The sequence below is a fragment of the Juglans microcarpa x Juglans regia genome, chromosome 2S (genome assembly GCF_004785595.1).
Source record: "Juglans microcarpa x Juglans regia isolate MS1-56 chromosome 2S, Jm3101_v1.0, whole genome shotgun sequence".
Classification (NCBI taxonomy): Eukaryota; Viridiplantae; Streptophyta; class Magnoliopsida; order Fagales; family Juglandaceae; genus Juglans; species Juglans microcarpa x Juglans regia.
In genome coordinates this window covers 26,699,260-26,717,259 of record NC_054597.1, presented here as the reverse complement: position 1 = coordinate 26,717,259, position 18,000 = coordinate 26,699,260, and the positions used below count along the sequence as shown (strand labels likewise).

General features: G+C 35.0%; 1 protein-coding gene across 2 annotated transcripts; it reads right to left on the bottom strand.

The window, feature by feature from the left end:
* Positions 1-8,072: 8,072 nt before the first annotated feature.
* Positions 8,073-11,640, bottom strand: LOC121251499 (protein SIEVE ELEMENT OCCLUSION B-like). Of its 2 annotated transcripts, none has more exons than XM_041150758.1 (7): positions 11,366-11,640; positions 11,013-11,117; positions 10,384-10,841; positions 10,099-10,193; positions 9,829-9,944; positions 9,164-9,634; positions 8,073-8,682 (listed from the first exon to the last, which is right to left on the bottom strand). In XM_041150758.1, exons 1-7 carry the CDS (start codon positions 11,549-11,551, stop codon positions 8,365-8,367), a joined length of 1,749 nt encoding a protein of 582 aa, XP_041006692.1. In that variant the 5' UTR covers positions 11,552-11,640; the 3' UTR covers positions 8,073-8,364. The 2 variants fall into 2 exon arrangements, with proteins under 2 accessions (XP_041006692.1, XP_041006693.1); XM_041150759.1 differs by having other exon boundaries at positions 9,868-9,944.
* Positions 11,641-18,000: the final 6,360 nt, after the last annotated feature.

Below are 18,000 nucleotides of genomic sequence, written 5' to 3'. Positions count from 1 at the left end.
GGGCGGCTACGGTTCCGAATGAATAGGGAAGTGTGTTAAGGGAGACAGAGTCTTTATTCTAATTTCCTTTACTAAGTCTGGGTATTTTAGTCTATTTAATTTTTGTTGATTTATGTTGGGTTAGAGTCGTGGACTGTAGCCTTGGCTAAGTCCAGTTTCTGTTTTACGTGGTCAGTTAATAGAACGTGGGTCATGCTTTTGGCCTGAGCCAATGTGTAGGAAGTGGGTTGTTTTGTTTGTAGTCCTATTCAATATTTTGTAAGTCTGTCGAATGAGGAAAGGAAAATTCTTTTTTTCAGTCTCAAACTCTGAGTAAGGAGGCCCTTGGCACCTCAAATAGCCAAAGATATTTAGAGAGTTAAATTTCATTAGTTATCAAGAATCATAACAGTTGTGCCCCACATCCCATTGTCCGGAGCAAAACCACCATGGAAAAGCGCCACTGTAATCCATTGCCTTGCACCACCCTCTATAAACCAAAAAGAATTATCTATTTTTAATCCTCAAAATAGAGCACAACCAAAGGAAGCAAAAGACCCCACGTTGAACTGTTTTGCAACCGCACACTACTGTCAAGCCTTAGCTTCACCACAAGCATCCAAGCAGACGACCACCGCCTCAAGCCTCCCACACCAATAATCTTCCAACACCTGCACCACCACCACACAAGCCTCTCCCACATCCCTCAGTTCCAGCCACCGCTTCACACCGAGAACTCCACACCACCACCACCCCGCACCATGAACCCCAAGCCACCATCGCACGTCAAAGAGGCCCCTATTTCCTCTCGCCAAAACAGAGCAGTTCCCCCATCGGGAGCACTCTCTACCATCTTTTCGCCACCCTTAAGCCACCGCTCTCTCTCTCTCAGTGCTCTGCCGTAGGACCGGCTCTTCCATAAGGCCACTTAGGCAATTGCCTAAGGCCCCTAATGGAAGAAGGCCCCAAAAAAAAAAAATATAAAGTAGAATTTTAAAAAAATATATATATATCCAATAAAAAATTTTAATTAACTCAATGAGAATGAGAATATAAACAAGATCAAATAAATATTATATCATTATTAGTTTTTAAAAGTATCACATATAATAATTATTTTAACTATTCTCCTTCTAAGAACGTACTTCTCTTTTTTCATTATTAGTTTAATATATAATTAATGTGAAAATTATAAATAGAAAATTTTAATTTTCCAATGTTCATAAAAAGTTTTTGTATAATCCTTTGAAGAGGCAAGGGCCTACTTATTTTCAAATGTGTAAGTTGTTTATAGAATTTTATTGACAATAAAAATTATAATTGTGTCTAAGAGTCTAAAGTACTTGTAAAACTAGATTTGATAAAATTCTCTCTAAATAAAAAATTTCCTAATAAATATTAAGTCAGTTATTAATTGAAAATGTAGTTTAAAATCTTAATCAATAATTTTACTTTACAAAATGATAGGAATTATTTTTTTAAAAAAATATAATATAAATTTATTTAATTCTACCTTTAAAAAAAAAGCCTCATTCAAAATTTTAGCCTTAGGCCCCAGAATATATTGAGCCGGCCCTGCTCTGCCGTCGTGCCCACCACCTTCGACCTCAACCCAGCCACCAGTTCGCCATTCTCCGTCTCTCCCTCGTATGGAACCCTCCTCTTTGTTACACAATTTGGTCTGGAAGGGTGATTTTCAAACTCCTTTTATTTTCAGCCTTCCCAAAAAGTCCAAGCATCTTTATGTTTAAATCCCAAAACGCCCTTATCATTTGTCTGGTTTGATGTTAGGCCTGATTTTTATATTAAACTTACTTTGGGTGGGATTTATTTTAAGTATAAGAACTTATAGAGAAAATACTTAATGAAGTTAAATTAGATCACTAAGTATTTTACAACTAATTTCCGTAGTATATAATAAGATTTTAAATTTTGTTTTAAATACTTTAAATTTGATTTGAGTCTATCTTACTAAACGAGTTTTTGCTGTTTACATTAATTGAATTTTGTATAATTATGTTATTAAGTTGTAAATTGAAAGCCTAGATTGGTTACTATACAATTTAAAAAATATTAGTATCTATTAATTTAGGTATATAACAAAATAATTATTAAAGTTATTTCCATACTATGTATCCAATTAAATGGAGAATTTTAGCACCTCTTTTTAGAATTTTAGTAATGTTTAATACCTTGTATAGGTGACGATTGTGGAAAAATTCAGCGGTTAAAAAGTCCAAGTAAGCAGGGTTCCTATACTAGATTTTGCATAAAAAGAAATAACTGAGGTTGATTTTGGAAAAACATACATGTTTTCTTATGAAAAAAAAATTGAAACAAGCTCATATATTTGTTTTGCATTACTTATGAAATTGGTATGAAAGAGAAAATTATTTTTGGCATGTTTGATGTAGATATGAGCAAATTTTTGGCATTTTGTTTCTAAACTGTGCAAAAAGAATGAATATGAAATCTGAAAATTTGTGCATATCATGGGAAGATGCTCTAGATTTGTTTTGACTATGTGAAGATCATATGACTCTGTTCAGTACTTTATTTTGATACAATGTGGCATCTGAAAATATTTTGGCATGACATTCTAATTCTGTATCTGATTCTATTTATGATTCCGATTCGATGATTCTGATTCTAAGATTGTGATGGGACCAACATTTTATGTTTTGCTTTGATATATGGCCTAGCCACAGGTAAAATAGTGGCCTTTGGCCAAGCCACGGGTATTAGTAGTGGCCTCTGGCCCTACAACAGGTTATAGTAGTGACCTCTGTTTTAGTGCACAACATTTTGATGACAGAGTGATTAATGTTCTGCTTAACAATCCGCAGATTGCACAATCCTACCATGGGGTTTAAATGTGGCACTATATGATTAAATGAAATAAAAAATAAGAAAATTTCAGATTTAAAGGTTAAGAAAAGATTAAAACGAAATTAAGTTTCAAAGCATGACTTAAAGAGCACTAATCTTATGTATGTTGATTAATGGTCTTAGCCAACTTTCAAATGTTAATTTGGATACTTAGGATATGATATGGGCTTAAGAAAACTCATGGTATGGTGTATTGGGCTTTCAACTTGAATAATAAAATAAACCCAAACATGGCTTTGGGCCTTGTGGGCTTAAAAGGGCCAAATGTGTGGGTTGATGACTTGTGGGCTTTCGGGCTTGAATGAGAGGGGGCTTTATTTTCAGATTTCGAGAGTTAAAAAGAGACCTCAAGATCCACTAAGGTGGGCTTAAAACGGCTTGATTTGGCCTAATTGGGCCATAGATCAATCCTACACCAAGTTTGGCCCAAAGGCCTTGAGCCTTCCTTATGCTTGGGCCAAATCTAGCTACTAAGTCTTGAATCCCTAAGGGCTTGGTTGTTTCTAAGGCTTGGATAAACAGTAATTAACATTTAAGTTAGTAAAGTGTATCATCGATATTTAACAGTAATTATATAAAATTGTTATTTCGGGACAAACTAAATTATTAAAATCACCCATCTAAACATCTCACTTGAGCTCTATCGGACTCAAGTGAATGATAAAAATTAAGATAAAAATAGCCATGTAAGATTTTTTGAAACAAATGATAAAAATTAAGTCAACAAAGATAAACTTTTTTGTTGAATCTAAGATTGAATATTGTAAAATCTCTATAATATAGATAAAAATAGTTATGTGAGATTTGTTGCATTCACTCCTAATTGTTAACTCGATGGTAGTATAAATGTATTTACTAACAAAACTAATCCAAACAAGCTAGTTAGTGGAAGACTTGGAAGGAAAAGTGTAAATAAATAGGAAAAATAAGGTTATAAATTTACTAAATAGCTTATAAAAAGAGACCAATATATTTTCTTCCCTTTTATGAGATGTAAAAAAAATGAGAATGTGAGATTTTATTAATAACAAAAAATAGGTGTAACTATGAAAAAACTAAAAAAAATCTAGACAACTAAGTACTAAATGAGATTTTTGAAAATATTTTCGGGGGATAAATTATCTTTACATTAGGATATCTTTAAAAAAACAATATACTAAGCATGTTTTTGGAAATATTTGCGGGGTCATTCCCCCCCAACCACCATAGGTCCACAACTCGTTGAACTCATAACTATCATAAATATGGCATCTGTTTTGATATGATGTGCTGATATGATAGGGTATATTTATAATGCTCAGTTATGTTATGCCAAAGGATTTCTGAATATGAATGTTTTCAACTGTTGGTATGATATTTTCATAACGTGTATTGATTCTTTATCCTAAAACTAAAAATGTTTTGTTCTGCATTCTGAATTTTGTAAATGATCATGTTGACATACTAGTATATATTCTCGAGTAATACTAGATACAAGCTCCAAATAGATAAGTCACATACAAGCCTTTTGTAAAACAATGGGTCCCACTAATAAAGAATAATTTTTTTTACACTTTTTTAAGGTGGAGTCCACTTTTTTACAAAGGTTTGTATGAGATTTGTTTATTTGGGACTTGTACAAATCATTTCTCTATATTCTCTGCTTACTGAGTTGTTGATAAATCACTTATTATCACCTTAACATTTTCACAAGATGTAAATATTTCAGCTGAGGATCTATAATAAGGGGACAAGATTTTTGAGTGTAGGGGATAAGTACAAATATTAGTGGAGACTATTATTTAATAGATTTGATTTATTCTATGGATTTGGTTTATTCGGATTTTGATACTTCTATTAAGACTTGTTGAATCATTTCATCGATGACATTGTGAAGGAATATATATGTATATTTGGTCGAAATAGATGAATTTATGTTCATGAAATCTTTGAAAATTATCTCCGACCCCATCCGGGTATGGGGTGTTCAAGGCAGGGTATCAATTTATTTTCTGATAATGCAATGAAAATTAATAACTTTTTTAGAAAACTTTGTTGCAAAATGATTATGTTGCTATTTTAATTAAAAATCACCAGGCCATAGCTTGGCAAAATTGTTGTGTGATATATACGTCCGATTTTTCTGATCTTAATTTGTGTCCAAGTCCCTGCTATAAGTGGAAATCCGAAACCCATTTGCACACCGTCTCCCCGAAGATAAGGGAATAAATTCCGAAATGCAGCCATATATTATCTGAATGATGAATCAGAAGTGTATATATACTCGGGGAAAATTCTTTCACGTATTGATCAGAAAGTAGATGCATAAAAATTTGAAATTCTTTCCTGTATCGGCTTAGCTCCAATATAACTGGAAAATGATTCCCGATCCGAGAGGGGAGAAAAGAAAATTCCTACCCACCCCTTGTTTCCATTATTTAACACGAAAGTGTCTAAATTAATGAGCCTCCGACACATCTCTGCATATTTCTTTTTCATTGCATGTGGACTTTTCAGTTTTTGGTCAATCGGATCCATTGCTCACGTTTAGTTTTCCTTTGATTATTTGAAAAGTAACGGTCATGCAAATAAATTTATTATTATATTTTATTAAATTCTCCCTACAACGTACGAGCTGACACTACCAATTAATTCACATGTGGTTCCAAAGTCCAAACTCCTTAATAATTTAGGAGCGTTGAGCTCATAATTACTATCATAAATATGGGCAGCATCAGTTTTGATATGATGCACTGATATGACAAGATATATTTATAACGATCAGTTATGTTCTGTCAAAAAAATTTTAAATATGAATGTTGCGAGCTGTCACTTTGATATTTTGATAATGTGTATTGATTCTGCATCCTGGAATTAGAAATGTTTTGTTCTGCATTCTAAATTTTGTAAATGTTTATATTCACATACTAGTATATGTTTTTTAGTTACTGTTGTTAATAACTTACCCATTATCTTTATAATATTTTCACTAGATGTAAATTTTTCAACTGAGGATCTAGAATAAAGGGATCACAAGATTTTTGAGTGCAGGGGATAAGTATAAAGATTAGTGGAGACTATTATTTAGTAGATTTGATTTATTCTATGGATTTGGTTTATTGGGATGTTGACACTTTTATTAAGAATTGAGAAGTTAATGATTTATTTGTTGAATCATTTCATTGATGACATTGTAGAGGAATATATTATATATGTATATTTGGTGGAAATAGATCATGAATTTATATTTATGGAATCTTTGAAAATTATCTCCGACCCCATCTGGGTACGGGGTGTTAAAGGTATTGTATTACTTTATTTCTGATAATGCAGAGAAAATTCATAACTTTTTTAGAAAACTTTGTTCCAAAATGATTATGTTGCTATTTTAATTAAAAATCACCAGGTCATAGCTTTGCAAAATTGTTGTGTGATGTATACGTACGATTATTCTGATCTTAAGTTGTGTCCAACTCCCTGCTGTAAGTGAAAATCCGAAACCCATGCATTTGAACTCTCTCACCGAAGACAGGGAAATAAATTCCAAAATGCTGCCATATATCATCTGGATCAGAAGTATTATATGCTCACCTAATTTCTGGGGAAAATTCTTTCATGCATGTATTGATCAGAAAGTAGATGCATACAAATTTGAAATTATTTTCTGTATCGGCTTAGCTCCAATATAACTGGAAAATGATTCTCGAGAGAGAGGAGAAAAGAAAATTCCTACCCACCCCTTGTTTCCATTATTTAACACGAAAGTGTCTAAATTAATGAGCCTCCAACACATCTCTGCATATTTATTTTTCATTGCATGTGGACTTTTCAGTTTTAGGTCAATTGGATCCATTGCTCACGTTTAGTTTTCCTTTGATTATTTGAAAACTAACGGTCATGCAAATAAATTTATTATTATATTTTATTAAATTCTCCCTACAACGTACGAGCTGACACTACCAATTAATTCACATGTGGTTCCAAAGTCCAAACTCCTTAATAATTTAGGAGCGTTGAGCTCATAATTACTATCATAAATATGGGCAGCATCTGTTTTGATATGATGCACTGATATGATAAGATATATTTATAATGCTCAGTTATGTTATGTCAAAAGACTTTTAAATATGAATGTTTTAAATTGTCGCTCTGATATTTTGATAATGTGTATTGATTCTGCATCTTGAAATTAGAAATGTTTTGTTCTGCATTCTGAATTTTGTAAATTCCTATATTCACATACTAGTATATATTTTCTGCTTACTGAGTTGTTAATAACTCACCCATTATTTCCATAATATTTTCACTAGATGTAAATGTTTCAGCTGAGGATCTAGAATAAAAGAAATGTATTTTTCTAGTAAAGTTTTGAGCTCAATCACTTGTGTAGAGTTGGTTCAAGTTATACGACGATGATCAGTTGGGTTGTTGTATCCTGGAGGAGTCAAGTCAAGAAGATTTCTGCTGCACCAGTTAATTTGAGATTTTATACACCGCAAAGGGTTTGAATCTCATTAAAGAGAGCGTGATTTCGTGCCTCAGTCCAAACTAGTTTGGTTTGATGTTAATTTCATTGTAATTTTTATTATATTATTGTGTATTTCACCAAAACTAGTATATGTTTTCTGCTTACTTAGTTGTTGATAACTCACACATTATCCCCATAATAGTTTGACAGGATGTAAATGTTTAAGCTGATTATGTAGAATAAGGGGACAAGATTTTTGAGTGTAGGGGATAAGTACAAAGATTACTGGAGAATATTATTTAGTAAATTTGATTTATTCTATGGATTTGGTTTATTGGGATGTTGACACTTTTATTAAGACTTGAGAAGTTGTTGATTTATTTGTTGAAACATTTTATTGATGACCTTGTGGAGGAATATTATATATGTATATTTCGTGGAAATAGATGAATTTATGTTTATGGAATCTTTGAAAATTATCTCCAGCCCCATCCGGGTACGGGGTGTTAAAGGCATGGTATTAATTTATTTTCTGATAATGCAAAAGAAAATCTATCACTTTTTTAGAAAACTTTGTTGCAAAATGGTTAAGTAACTAGGCCATAGCTTCGCAAAATTGTTGTATGATATATACGTTGTAACGATCGAAGATGGTGTATATAATAAGTACGTGTGCGCATGCGTTTGTGTATTTTCTAATACATTCATTAAATTGGAGCTGTTTTAGAACGAAACGGGAGTTAATAGAGAAGAATGGTACAAACAAAACATGCAAAGTTTTAAGCATGAAAAACTTCTAAAATTGCTACACGTACAAGAACATTAAAAAACTACATGGATCTCGATCCATTCCGTAACATTGGCCACTGCTTATTACCAACATAGTCTAGATGTGATGCATACTGCATATCAATCTTCCTAACATAAGTGGCGGAATGGTTACAATAACAAATGCGTGCAAACGAAAAAAACATCATACACTAGATCAGGATCTTTCCAACATAATTAACGATTGAGATGTCCATTTCCTGGTACGTACGTAGGCGCCGTTAAAGCCTTCGGTAGCAAAGCATGAAAGAATGATCGAAGCCAAAATCTTTCACATCTGCTTTCCACTGCTCAAAATTTTCCAAGACATTCAAAATTTTTGTCCCCTGATCACCGACTACTAGTATCTCGCCATGAGTACCTTTGCAGAGCTCAACCCGTCCAGTACTGTTACTTTGTTCAATCAAATTCATATTTATCCGAATGTCCCGTTCACTATTTGAAGCCAGATACGGACGAATTATATTTAAATGATGAGTAAATTCTGCCTCCAAGGTGTTGGCAATTCCATAGCACTTGAAAGTGTAATTCTTGTTATCCTGATGATTTTGAACAAGAGATGTCAAACCTAAATTTGTGTTGGAAAGTACACTATTCAAGGATTCTGTTTAAAACAACATATATGATAGCTAAGTTGATGTGTATGCATGTCTCAGGCCAAACCCCTCACCATCTCTTTCCATTTATTAGAATTATCTCATGCAGCCTCTCAAGTTCCCTCTCCATTTCTCTTTAACAAGTTGGTTACAGGAAAACTACCACCAAATTGATGGAATCTATTTCTGTTATTCATTCTTAATTTTATTGATTTATTCATTTTCTGTTGTATATATATACTGCATTACATTGTAAATCAATAAAATAAAAAATGAATAACAAAAAATAGATTCAATCAATTTGGTGGTAGGTGGTTCGCCTGTCACCGACTTGTCAGAGTGAACTTGAGTGGATGCAAGAGATAATTCTAATACCATTTATGTGTACGTATGCATGCATTTAGGGTTTCGAAAACAACTTTACCTGCCTCGGGCCACTGCTCGACGTGCCGTACCCCTTAGATTGAAAATGCAATCCTTTAGGCATTATCGCATCTTCATCTCCCTTCGTGAAAGGGAAGACCTTCATTCCGAATAGCCGAATCATGCGGAGAGCATTTGGATGCACCACCTCCCCTTGTGGGTTTATCACCACGACAATAGGCTTATTCTTTAAGCTGCAATATTCATTCTTCATGATCTGGATGTCTGCTACTGTTGGTGGAAAACCCTGCAATATGTACCACGGCATTTTGGACTGCAACATGTCGAACTTCGCTTGCACGTCATCGGTCCAATGCTCCACTATTGGGATCCATACAATTTTATACGGTTCATCCTTATCTCTTATCCCATCAAAAATGAGCTTTAAAATCGAGATTTCTTCAACGGAGATGTCCATGACGTCCGAAATGAACAATAAAACATTCTTATTTTTCAGCACATCGATACTCAGCTGGTTTTGCAAAACAGTTAAAACTAGAAATGAGTCAAATAAATAATGTTAAACTGATTAGGGTGATCACTACTGCACATATTTTAAACGAAGTAGTAACAATAGCTATTTTTCAGTTATCCCATTAATAAAATTACTTTGCATCAGACTTGGCCTTTAATTTAAAATAAAAGGTAAATAATACAAGTGCTAACCAATTTTTTGGTAGAACCGTGAATAATACAACTCCCAACCATTGCCTTGAAAGCCTCCACAATTTTTGTAGGTATTTGTGGAAGTTCCGTCGTTTTCCAATATTTGTCCACTTCCTCTGTAGTTAACAAGGATATTTGCATGGTCAGCTAGCATTGTAGCCCATGTTTAAGACATTATATATATATATATATATAAATATATAGTTTGTGCAACGGGTTCAAGGTAATACTGTTTCCTCAAGGACGTACGAAATCAGCGTAATGGCTAACCTCTTTGTTGTTCGAATTCTTCTTGCTGCGTCTCTTGTATGTTCCGGGTTCTGTTCATCTTCTCAGACAAGGGCGATAGTTCCAGTGTCTTTTCCCTGAAATTAGGCAACCATGGTCATTTGCACTAGGTTAAAAAGGTCAAATATTAAGTTATTTTTACTCCCCTTTTGGAGACCTACAAGCACAAGCTGCTATGATGTGTGACATGGATGGCGGATCACATTCTTAAGATCAGCATATACAGCACGTACGTACATGCATGTCAAGTGCGGACAAAGAACTTACTCATCACTGCTAAGGCAATACATTTGAGTCGCGCAAGCAACAACAGTTATGATAGCCCAAAAGACATGCACTGGGATGCATTTTGCCAAAGTTGCCGTTGCAAGTGTATTTCTGTAGTACTTTTCCGCCAACTCAGATATCTCTTCCAACACTACAATGCTTGTTATTACTTCCAACGTGCTCTCGATCAACTTGCGCACCTCAATCACTTTCTGGCATTTTTTAAGGTCTGGGCGTTTTGGCATGGCAGGTACACGGTTTGTGATTCCCACTGACTTGGCCAGATGGTCCAGAGAGTCATCTAACTGCGCAAGGCCCCAGAAATCTCCATAGTCCAAAGCAAAAGCCGCAATTACTAGCACTGCCTTCTCAACCCATGAACAGCTTGAGAGCTTGTTTAGTATGGAAATTGTTGTTTTGAGTTCATTTCCCCCACCAGGAGCCTTGCATGCAGACAGCTGACATTACACATAATGGGAAAATGTTGAGATAATTATAACTAGACAGTAAAATGATCACTTTCGAGACTTCTGGGGATTGAGGTAGGGAAAAGGTAAAGAAAAACGGTGGCCATTTTGCAAAAAAACTTCTAGGGGTGAAGAAAACAAAGTGCATTTTGTTGGAATTACCTCGGACGAAATTTGCTGGAGTTTGCCCAGTAGATCATCAGAACTGTTGTAGCTGTAGCCCTCCAAATCCTGTCTCTCCGGGTCCCGATGAGGAGGATCAGTACCCTATTAACAGATATACTTGAGAAATTAAAAACAGAAACGCATAATCTGCTGCCTCACTTAATTAAAAAAAAAATGTCATATATGTCTGTCCACTTAAAGAATACAAATGTTTCAGATTTTAATCGTGTTCGGATCCTAAATTTGGAGTACTAGAAGTTAAAATGCATGGGGTTAGAAGGGAAAAGAAATGCGAAAAAAAAAGGCATATAAATTAAAAATATGAATTGTCCGGAGTTACATATATATACCAGTAAAACATTGTCAACCATACGGAACGAAAGGTCAAGAATTCTTTTGATGTCGGAGAAAAAGTGTTGTAAACGATCACGATTTTGGAGAGAATCATCAGACATGGATGGCACGCTTATAAGGAGCAGTACACCATTCATGGTTTGCTCTACATTTTCTGGTAAAAGGATCTCATGGTTGGCCATAGTATTGTCTGTTACAAAGCACACTGAGACGTAGGTTAGAAATTCAGGTTTGGGAAAAAGGAGATAAGTTTGATCGTGTCATTAATAGTGCAATAGCGTGGCCTATTTATAGCAATAAGAACGGGAATAAGGTCGCAAGAGAAGAGTTTTTGTTTTTGTTTTTATTTTTTTTCTCCGGTGAACCATTTCTAAATTGAGAATTACTTCAGATACAAAAAAATAATATAAAATAAACTCAAAAATTGATGTAATTTCATAGAACTTTTAGATCTATTTTATAATAAAATAAATTTACAATCTAATGTATTACATCATGATTATTTTGTGATTTTATTTTTAAATAATCATTTTGTGATTAAAGTATTTTTCTTTTAAATATCTAGCTTGAAGCGTTAATTAAACTCGATCTCCCTTGTTTGCGCAGCTTGTCGCGAGACTTTGTTCTACACCAGAGCTAAATCACGTGAATAGTTGACTTGAATAAGAAAGACTGTACATTTAACTACTTGAATAAAGATTACAACCATGCATTTTACTCTGCTCTCCTCAACACTCCTGTCTCTTGGAAACACCTCATAGACAGTACTCTAATCTACCATTTGTGCTTTGGGAAATATTTGCTTCACAATAAATGGCCTTATACAGTAAATTTTATGCACTAACGTGGTTTATTGTAATCCATTAGATTGTAATTTTTTTTTTTTTTTTGTCAAGTATGTCTTACGCATTATATTAAGCACATCAACTTGTAAATTTATTTGTATAAGAATTGGGCGTAAACCTAATACTTCTGATCTTCTACTTTTCCTCACTGAAAACGAGTTCTTCCCTCTCCCCAATGTTTATAAGTTTTTTATAGTTTTATTTTTCTCTACTTTGAACTCATGCTTGATTTGCTACCTTCCCATGACGAAAACCCATGCAGAAACACACCACCCCACGCTTCTCCCTAACCATCAGTCTGTCTATATACTGAGAAATCGTTAGAAAATTATTGGTGCATGAGGCTCATCATGCTCAGTCCTCAAGACGGCCTTGTGTGAGCTTCACGTCCCACTGCATCTCCACACCTTGCCAGTGTAACACATGTGGCCCAAGTGATGACATCATCATATTTGAAAGATTACCTCAAATTCTTGTCCAAAATTATGGCATTAAGCGAGAGAGTGAGTGACATATAAAATAGACTATGGACCTTACAATATTTATTATTTTTCGTATAAATATTTCCAACATTAACATATATAAAATGAACAATAAATATTATATGACCCATTTTATATGTCTCTCTATCCCGCTTAAAGCCTCAAATTCAAGTAAGATTTTGAGATGATATTTTCTTGAAAGGGTCTTGTACATTGGAAAAAGTCGATCACGTGACTGAGGTATGCAATGGAAGTGAATTGACGTGGCATTGGGTCGAAGATAAGCTCAAGAAGTAACTGGCATAGGCAAGCACAAGTAGTACTTTCAAGTAATTGTCCTCATGTATCCGTTATGTAATGGCCGGTAGTAGTTATCTTTAAGTTAGCGACTAAAATAAATTATGATCATCTTATTATTTTACATATGATACCCCATATTAAATTAGGGGTGTATAGGAACTGCTAGACCAATTGTCGTTGACGGAAACCGGCTGCCAGATTTAGGAACGGACTGGCAGCCAGTGGGAATTTGACAAAACTGACATCGGCCGATTCGATGCCAGATTGAACCAAGTTCAAACCACTGAACCAGCCTATATAATATATATATTTTTTAAGTAAAATGACGGCGTTGTTTCACTTAAGTGAAATGGCATCATTTCAAATGTATCGCTTAGAAAAAAACATTTAAATGAAACAACGTTGTTTGGTTTAAACGGAGTTGTTTGGAATTAGGGTTTGAATAAACCCTCCCCTCTCTCATCTTCTCCCGATCTCATTTCTCTCTTTCACTTTCTCACTCCTGACCTTCTCTGTTTCTCATTCCTCTCTCTCTCTCTCATGTATCACAGTTGCGACCTCTGTTTCCTCCATAAGTCCCTCTTCGTACACTCTAGAGAAAGATTTCATGAAGGACAACAGGTGTTTGTGAATCTTGGCAGGCAGAAAGATTTCCTCCATAAATTCCTCTGTTTCCTCTTCGTTCCTCTTTGTAAGTTCCTCTTCAACCTTTGTCAATCAATGGTGTTTGTGAATCTGTGATTATTGTGTTCGAGTGCTGAGTCGGAGTAGCTAACCCATAATGATTTCATGGTAGATAACAGGCGCAGTCGTTGACGTTCTCTCCGTTCTCTCTCTCATTGTGCCATCGAAGACACTAGCAAACTGACTAGATTTACATCGAGAGCAACATCGACGGTTTTCTCCCCTTCACTGGTTAGTTTCGGTCAAGATTTAGACATTTTTTCCTTATCGGTGCAGTTTTGGTGTTGGACCGAAATTGCATCAATACCTTCGGTTTTCAACCCTATATTGAATGATAAGTGATAAGTGTAGGTAGTGTATGAGATCTCACATTAATTAAGAATGAGAAGTTATTACTCTTTATAATGTTCCAACTTACAATGAGGTTCCTTGAATTGTACCATTGATTAGTCATTTTAGAGTATAACTAATGTGGTTTGGACTTTCTATTGAGACATTACAAAAAACGCTATTCATTTGGGTTCTCAGTTGAAAAACTGGGTAGACCAGAGCCAGGTTAGCCTAGGTCATACTTGAGTTTGAATCTCGATTTTTTGATTCCGGGTTCCAAGTTGAACCCAGTTTTTATTTATTTATTTATTTTTAACACTAGAATTCACAAAACAATTATTACATAACTAGTGTAGTATTTATTTTTCTTAATGCTACGCGAAAGAGATTACCCAAATCTCCTGCTCTTCTTTCGCTGGAACTGTCGTTACCATAGTCATTCTCGTCTACGGAAGAAAAGAAGAAGGCGACGACGACGACGATATTAAGAAGGAAAAAAGAATGAAACAGCTTAACAATGACAAAAAAGTATAGATAAAGACAAAATATGAGGGACCCAAAAAGTAGGTACTAGAACAAAAAGGTCTAGTTGTAGTTTTATTTCAGAGGTGGGGTTTCTTTGCTTTCTCGCGCTCTACTTCAATTGTGCGGTCGTCAAGAAAAAGAAAACGAAGCAAAAGGTGACTACGAGCGACGACGAAGACGATGTAGAGGAAAAATGATAAAAAAGGTATAGTTGTTGTACCGAATTCCGAGGATTCTTCTTCAATGCATCATTTTTCCAGATAAGACAGATTTCTTCAATTTATCATTTTTCAAGATAAGACAGAATCTGAGGGACCACAAAGAGGGTGTCAAAACAAAAAACTTAGTTTTATTTCATTTATGGGAGTGGGGTTCTTTGGTTTCCCGCACTGCAAAGATGACCAGGTTCTATAAAGACTACTATTCCTAAATAATAATTCTGAGTTTGTGCATTCTGTTTTGAAAAATGAAACCCCTTGATTACAAATCCCATTCATGATAACTAATAAATTAAACATTGCACTTTGTAAGACTGCAATATTTAAAATTAAGTTTTCTTTATTTTTTAAATATTAATTAAAATAAAAATTATTACAATTAATTTCTAAAAATAAATAATTAAAAATAGGAAAAAACAAAAAAGACAGCTGCTTGCGTGAAGAGAGGCCTTCCGGGCCCCACCCTCTCAACTAACTCACCACCACCTGTTAGTTAGCACACCTACTCTATTTAATTTATTTTTACAAATGAGATGACGCAAATGAGTTGAATTAAAATTAAAATTTAAATTTAAATAAAATATTATTAAAATATATTTTTTTAATATTATGTTTATTTTGATATTTAAAAAATTTAAATTCTTTATTTCATTTTAATAAAAAATATTGATCACACTATGTGGAAGAAAATGCTCATTTTAAAATAGCTGGTACACCACCATGTGACCGGATTTGATCGACCAAACAAAGCCATTATGATGTCAAACCACCACAAAACTAACACTTGTTTTAAGATAAAGCAATATGTTGTTGACGTTTTACACAAATATAGTTTCATCCACTCCTTCTCTCCATTGTGGACATTGTATACGTGAGTTTTCCACGAAAATTTAAGGATATTGGTCAAGCCTAAGAATCTTGTATTTGCAAAATATGCAATTAGGATATATTAATTTAAGGATATTTATATATATGTACGGTACGTTGCCGAAATCACTGATCGAGAAATTTTTAAAATATTAGAGAATAGTTTTGTTTTTTACTTCATTTCTCTGACACAGAAAACAAAAGTTTGATCAAAACAAATAAAAAAATTGAATGTTATCTCATCATGTCTCTCTCTTCTTGATAAAATAATATTAAATATCTTTTAAAATCCCTCAGCTTGCCCGTTCACATGATTTTGAATACAAAGCACAAGAATAAACATTTATGAAAAGATCCCCGATGGGCGTGCATGTAAAGCGATCATGATCGGAACGCTACAAAACTATCTCGTTTGTTTGTATAGATGAGATTAGATGAGTTAAGATTAAAATTAAAAATTAAATAAAATATTATTAGAATATATTTTTTAATATTATTTTTTTTAAATTAAAAAAAGTTAAATTATTTAATGTACGTATAACTTTAAAAAAATTATAATAATTAGATGAGATAAAATAAGATGAATTGATAATAATCGTGAAAACAAACCCTTGCAATTATATCATCAAATATGTGCAAAGATAAGCCGCACCTTTTCATTTTAGTGCTCATTGTAAAGACAAATTCACAAAAGGAGTCAGACCGGCCCAAAACGTTACTCAATTGCAAATTCTCATTGTTAATGTCTAAAAAGAGGGAAAGAAATATCCATTTCTGAGACGTGCTGAGGTAAGTTAGGCCTCAATCGGTATTGTTTGGAGTCCCTGACAATGATCCGGTATGGTTGTACGGTATTGGTGTGTATATCTATGACACTGAATAGTATTTTAATGTAGAGAAAATAAGAAGAAATGAATATACAGATTTATATGATTTGACACTAGGCCTATGTCTACGGAGGTTTGAAGAGGGGAGATTTCGCTATAATATGCTTGTTTATAGTCTCTCATAGCCTCTCATATCTCACTGTACAATAGAAGCTGAAGATCTACTTTCTGGAGAAGATGTTCTCGCTCTATAGGTTGAAGAAGAAGTTGAAGAAGAACCCAAAAGTCCCTGAAATCGTAGGCTCTTTGTCCCTTTTATCTGACCATCTACTTGCGTGCGCCTTGGTAGTGGTGAGCGATCTCTCCTTGATGTGTCTGACCCTCTCTCATTTTCCTACTTTCTCTTGACACCTCCTTGTCTCTTGGCACCCTCACCATTTAGTCCATTCTTGTCTCCACTCCCTCTCACTCATTTTGTCTTCTAGTGATGGCCCTTTGAATGGGCTGGGTCTTGAAAATCATTTTGGGCTTGAAGTATTTTACCCTCTCACAGTTGCCTGCAATTCTTAAAGGCAATTTGTTTGAAAAAAGACATTTAGAATCTTCAAAGGTAAAATATGCAATCGACCAGATCCTCCTTTGTCCGTATAGAAATCACTTCCAGGAGTTGGCCATGGCCATTCGTTCCTCTCGCATTAAAGATTTTCAAGCGCGGGATTAGGCGGTAGATGGGCTCGACCGTGTAAGATGCGTAAGGCGCAAGCACGTCCTAGTGTGGCAAGCGGAAGGTAGGCTCGACCGCATGGAGCGTGAGCGCAAAGCCTGTCCTAGCGAGGTAATTGGGAGGTAGGCTTGACCACATGGAGCGCGAGCATGAAGCCCGTCTTGACAAAGTAAGCCGGAGGTAGGCTCGACATAGGGTGCGAGCACATAGCTCGGCTAGGTAAGTGGGAGGAGAGCTCGACCACGTAAGATGCATACAAAAGTTGGTCGGGTAGTCAAGTGACCTGCCTGCCTATTCAGACCCCTGGGAGGTTGGGCAGTCCTTAACCTTTCCCTCTTGTTGACTTTTATGAAAATGGTAAAAGGGGGCGAGCAGTTTGTAAAACTAAACTCACCTTAAGCCTTGTTGAAAGGCATACATTCTCCCGCATTTTTGTTTTGATGATATTGGTGAGCTTTCATTATTCGATGTGAAATGCGGTTAATGTTAGAGTATGTCTACTGTAACCCCTGCGAAGTGGTCAGGGAGCTTGTCGACCATCTAGGTCCACTTCAGACTGTTGTGGAGCTTGGAGGCACGTTAACTTCGAAGGCTTGTTCCCAAAGGTAACCCATTGGTAGTGGTTAGCCACGAGTGCGAACACTCGACGTTTGCTTGTGGAGATGCTATCTTGAAAGTAATTTTGGGCTGTCGAAAGACTAGACCGACACTTCGCTATGAGGTAGGCTAAATCACCTTAAGGTTGGATCTGCTTGTTGACCCTCACGAGAATGTAAGTAGAAGATGCAGCAAAAGTCATACTTGTCAGCGCAAGTATTTTCCAATCACA

Bases quoted from the DNA above. Each gene is read 5' to 3' on its own strand.
- LOC121251499 (XM_041150758.1), bottom strand. From the start codon at position 11,551: ATGGCCAACCATGAGATCCTTTTACCAGAAAATGTAGAGCAAACCATG. The intron at 10,842-11,012 runs GTAATTCCAACA...GTGTAATGTCAG, and splicing joins TCCAGCAAATTTCGTCCGAG to CTGTCTGCATGCAAGGCTCC. The intron at 9,635-9,828 runs GTTAGCACTTGT...TTGCAAAACCAG, and splicing joins ACGGTTCTACCAAAAAATTG to CTGAGTATCGATGTGCTGAA.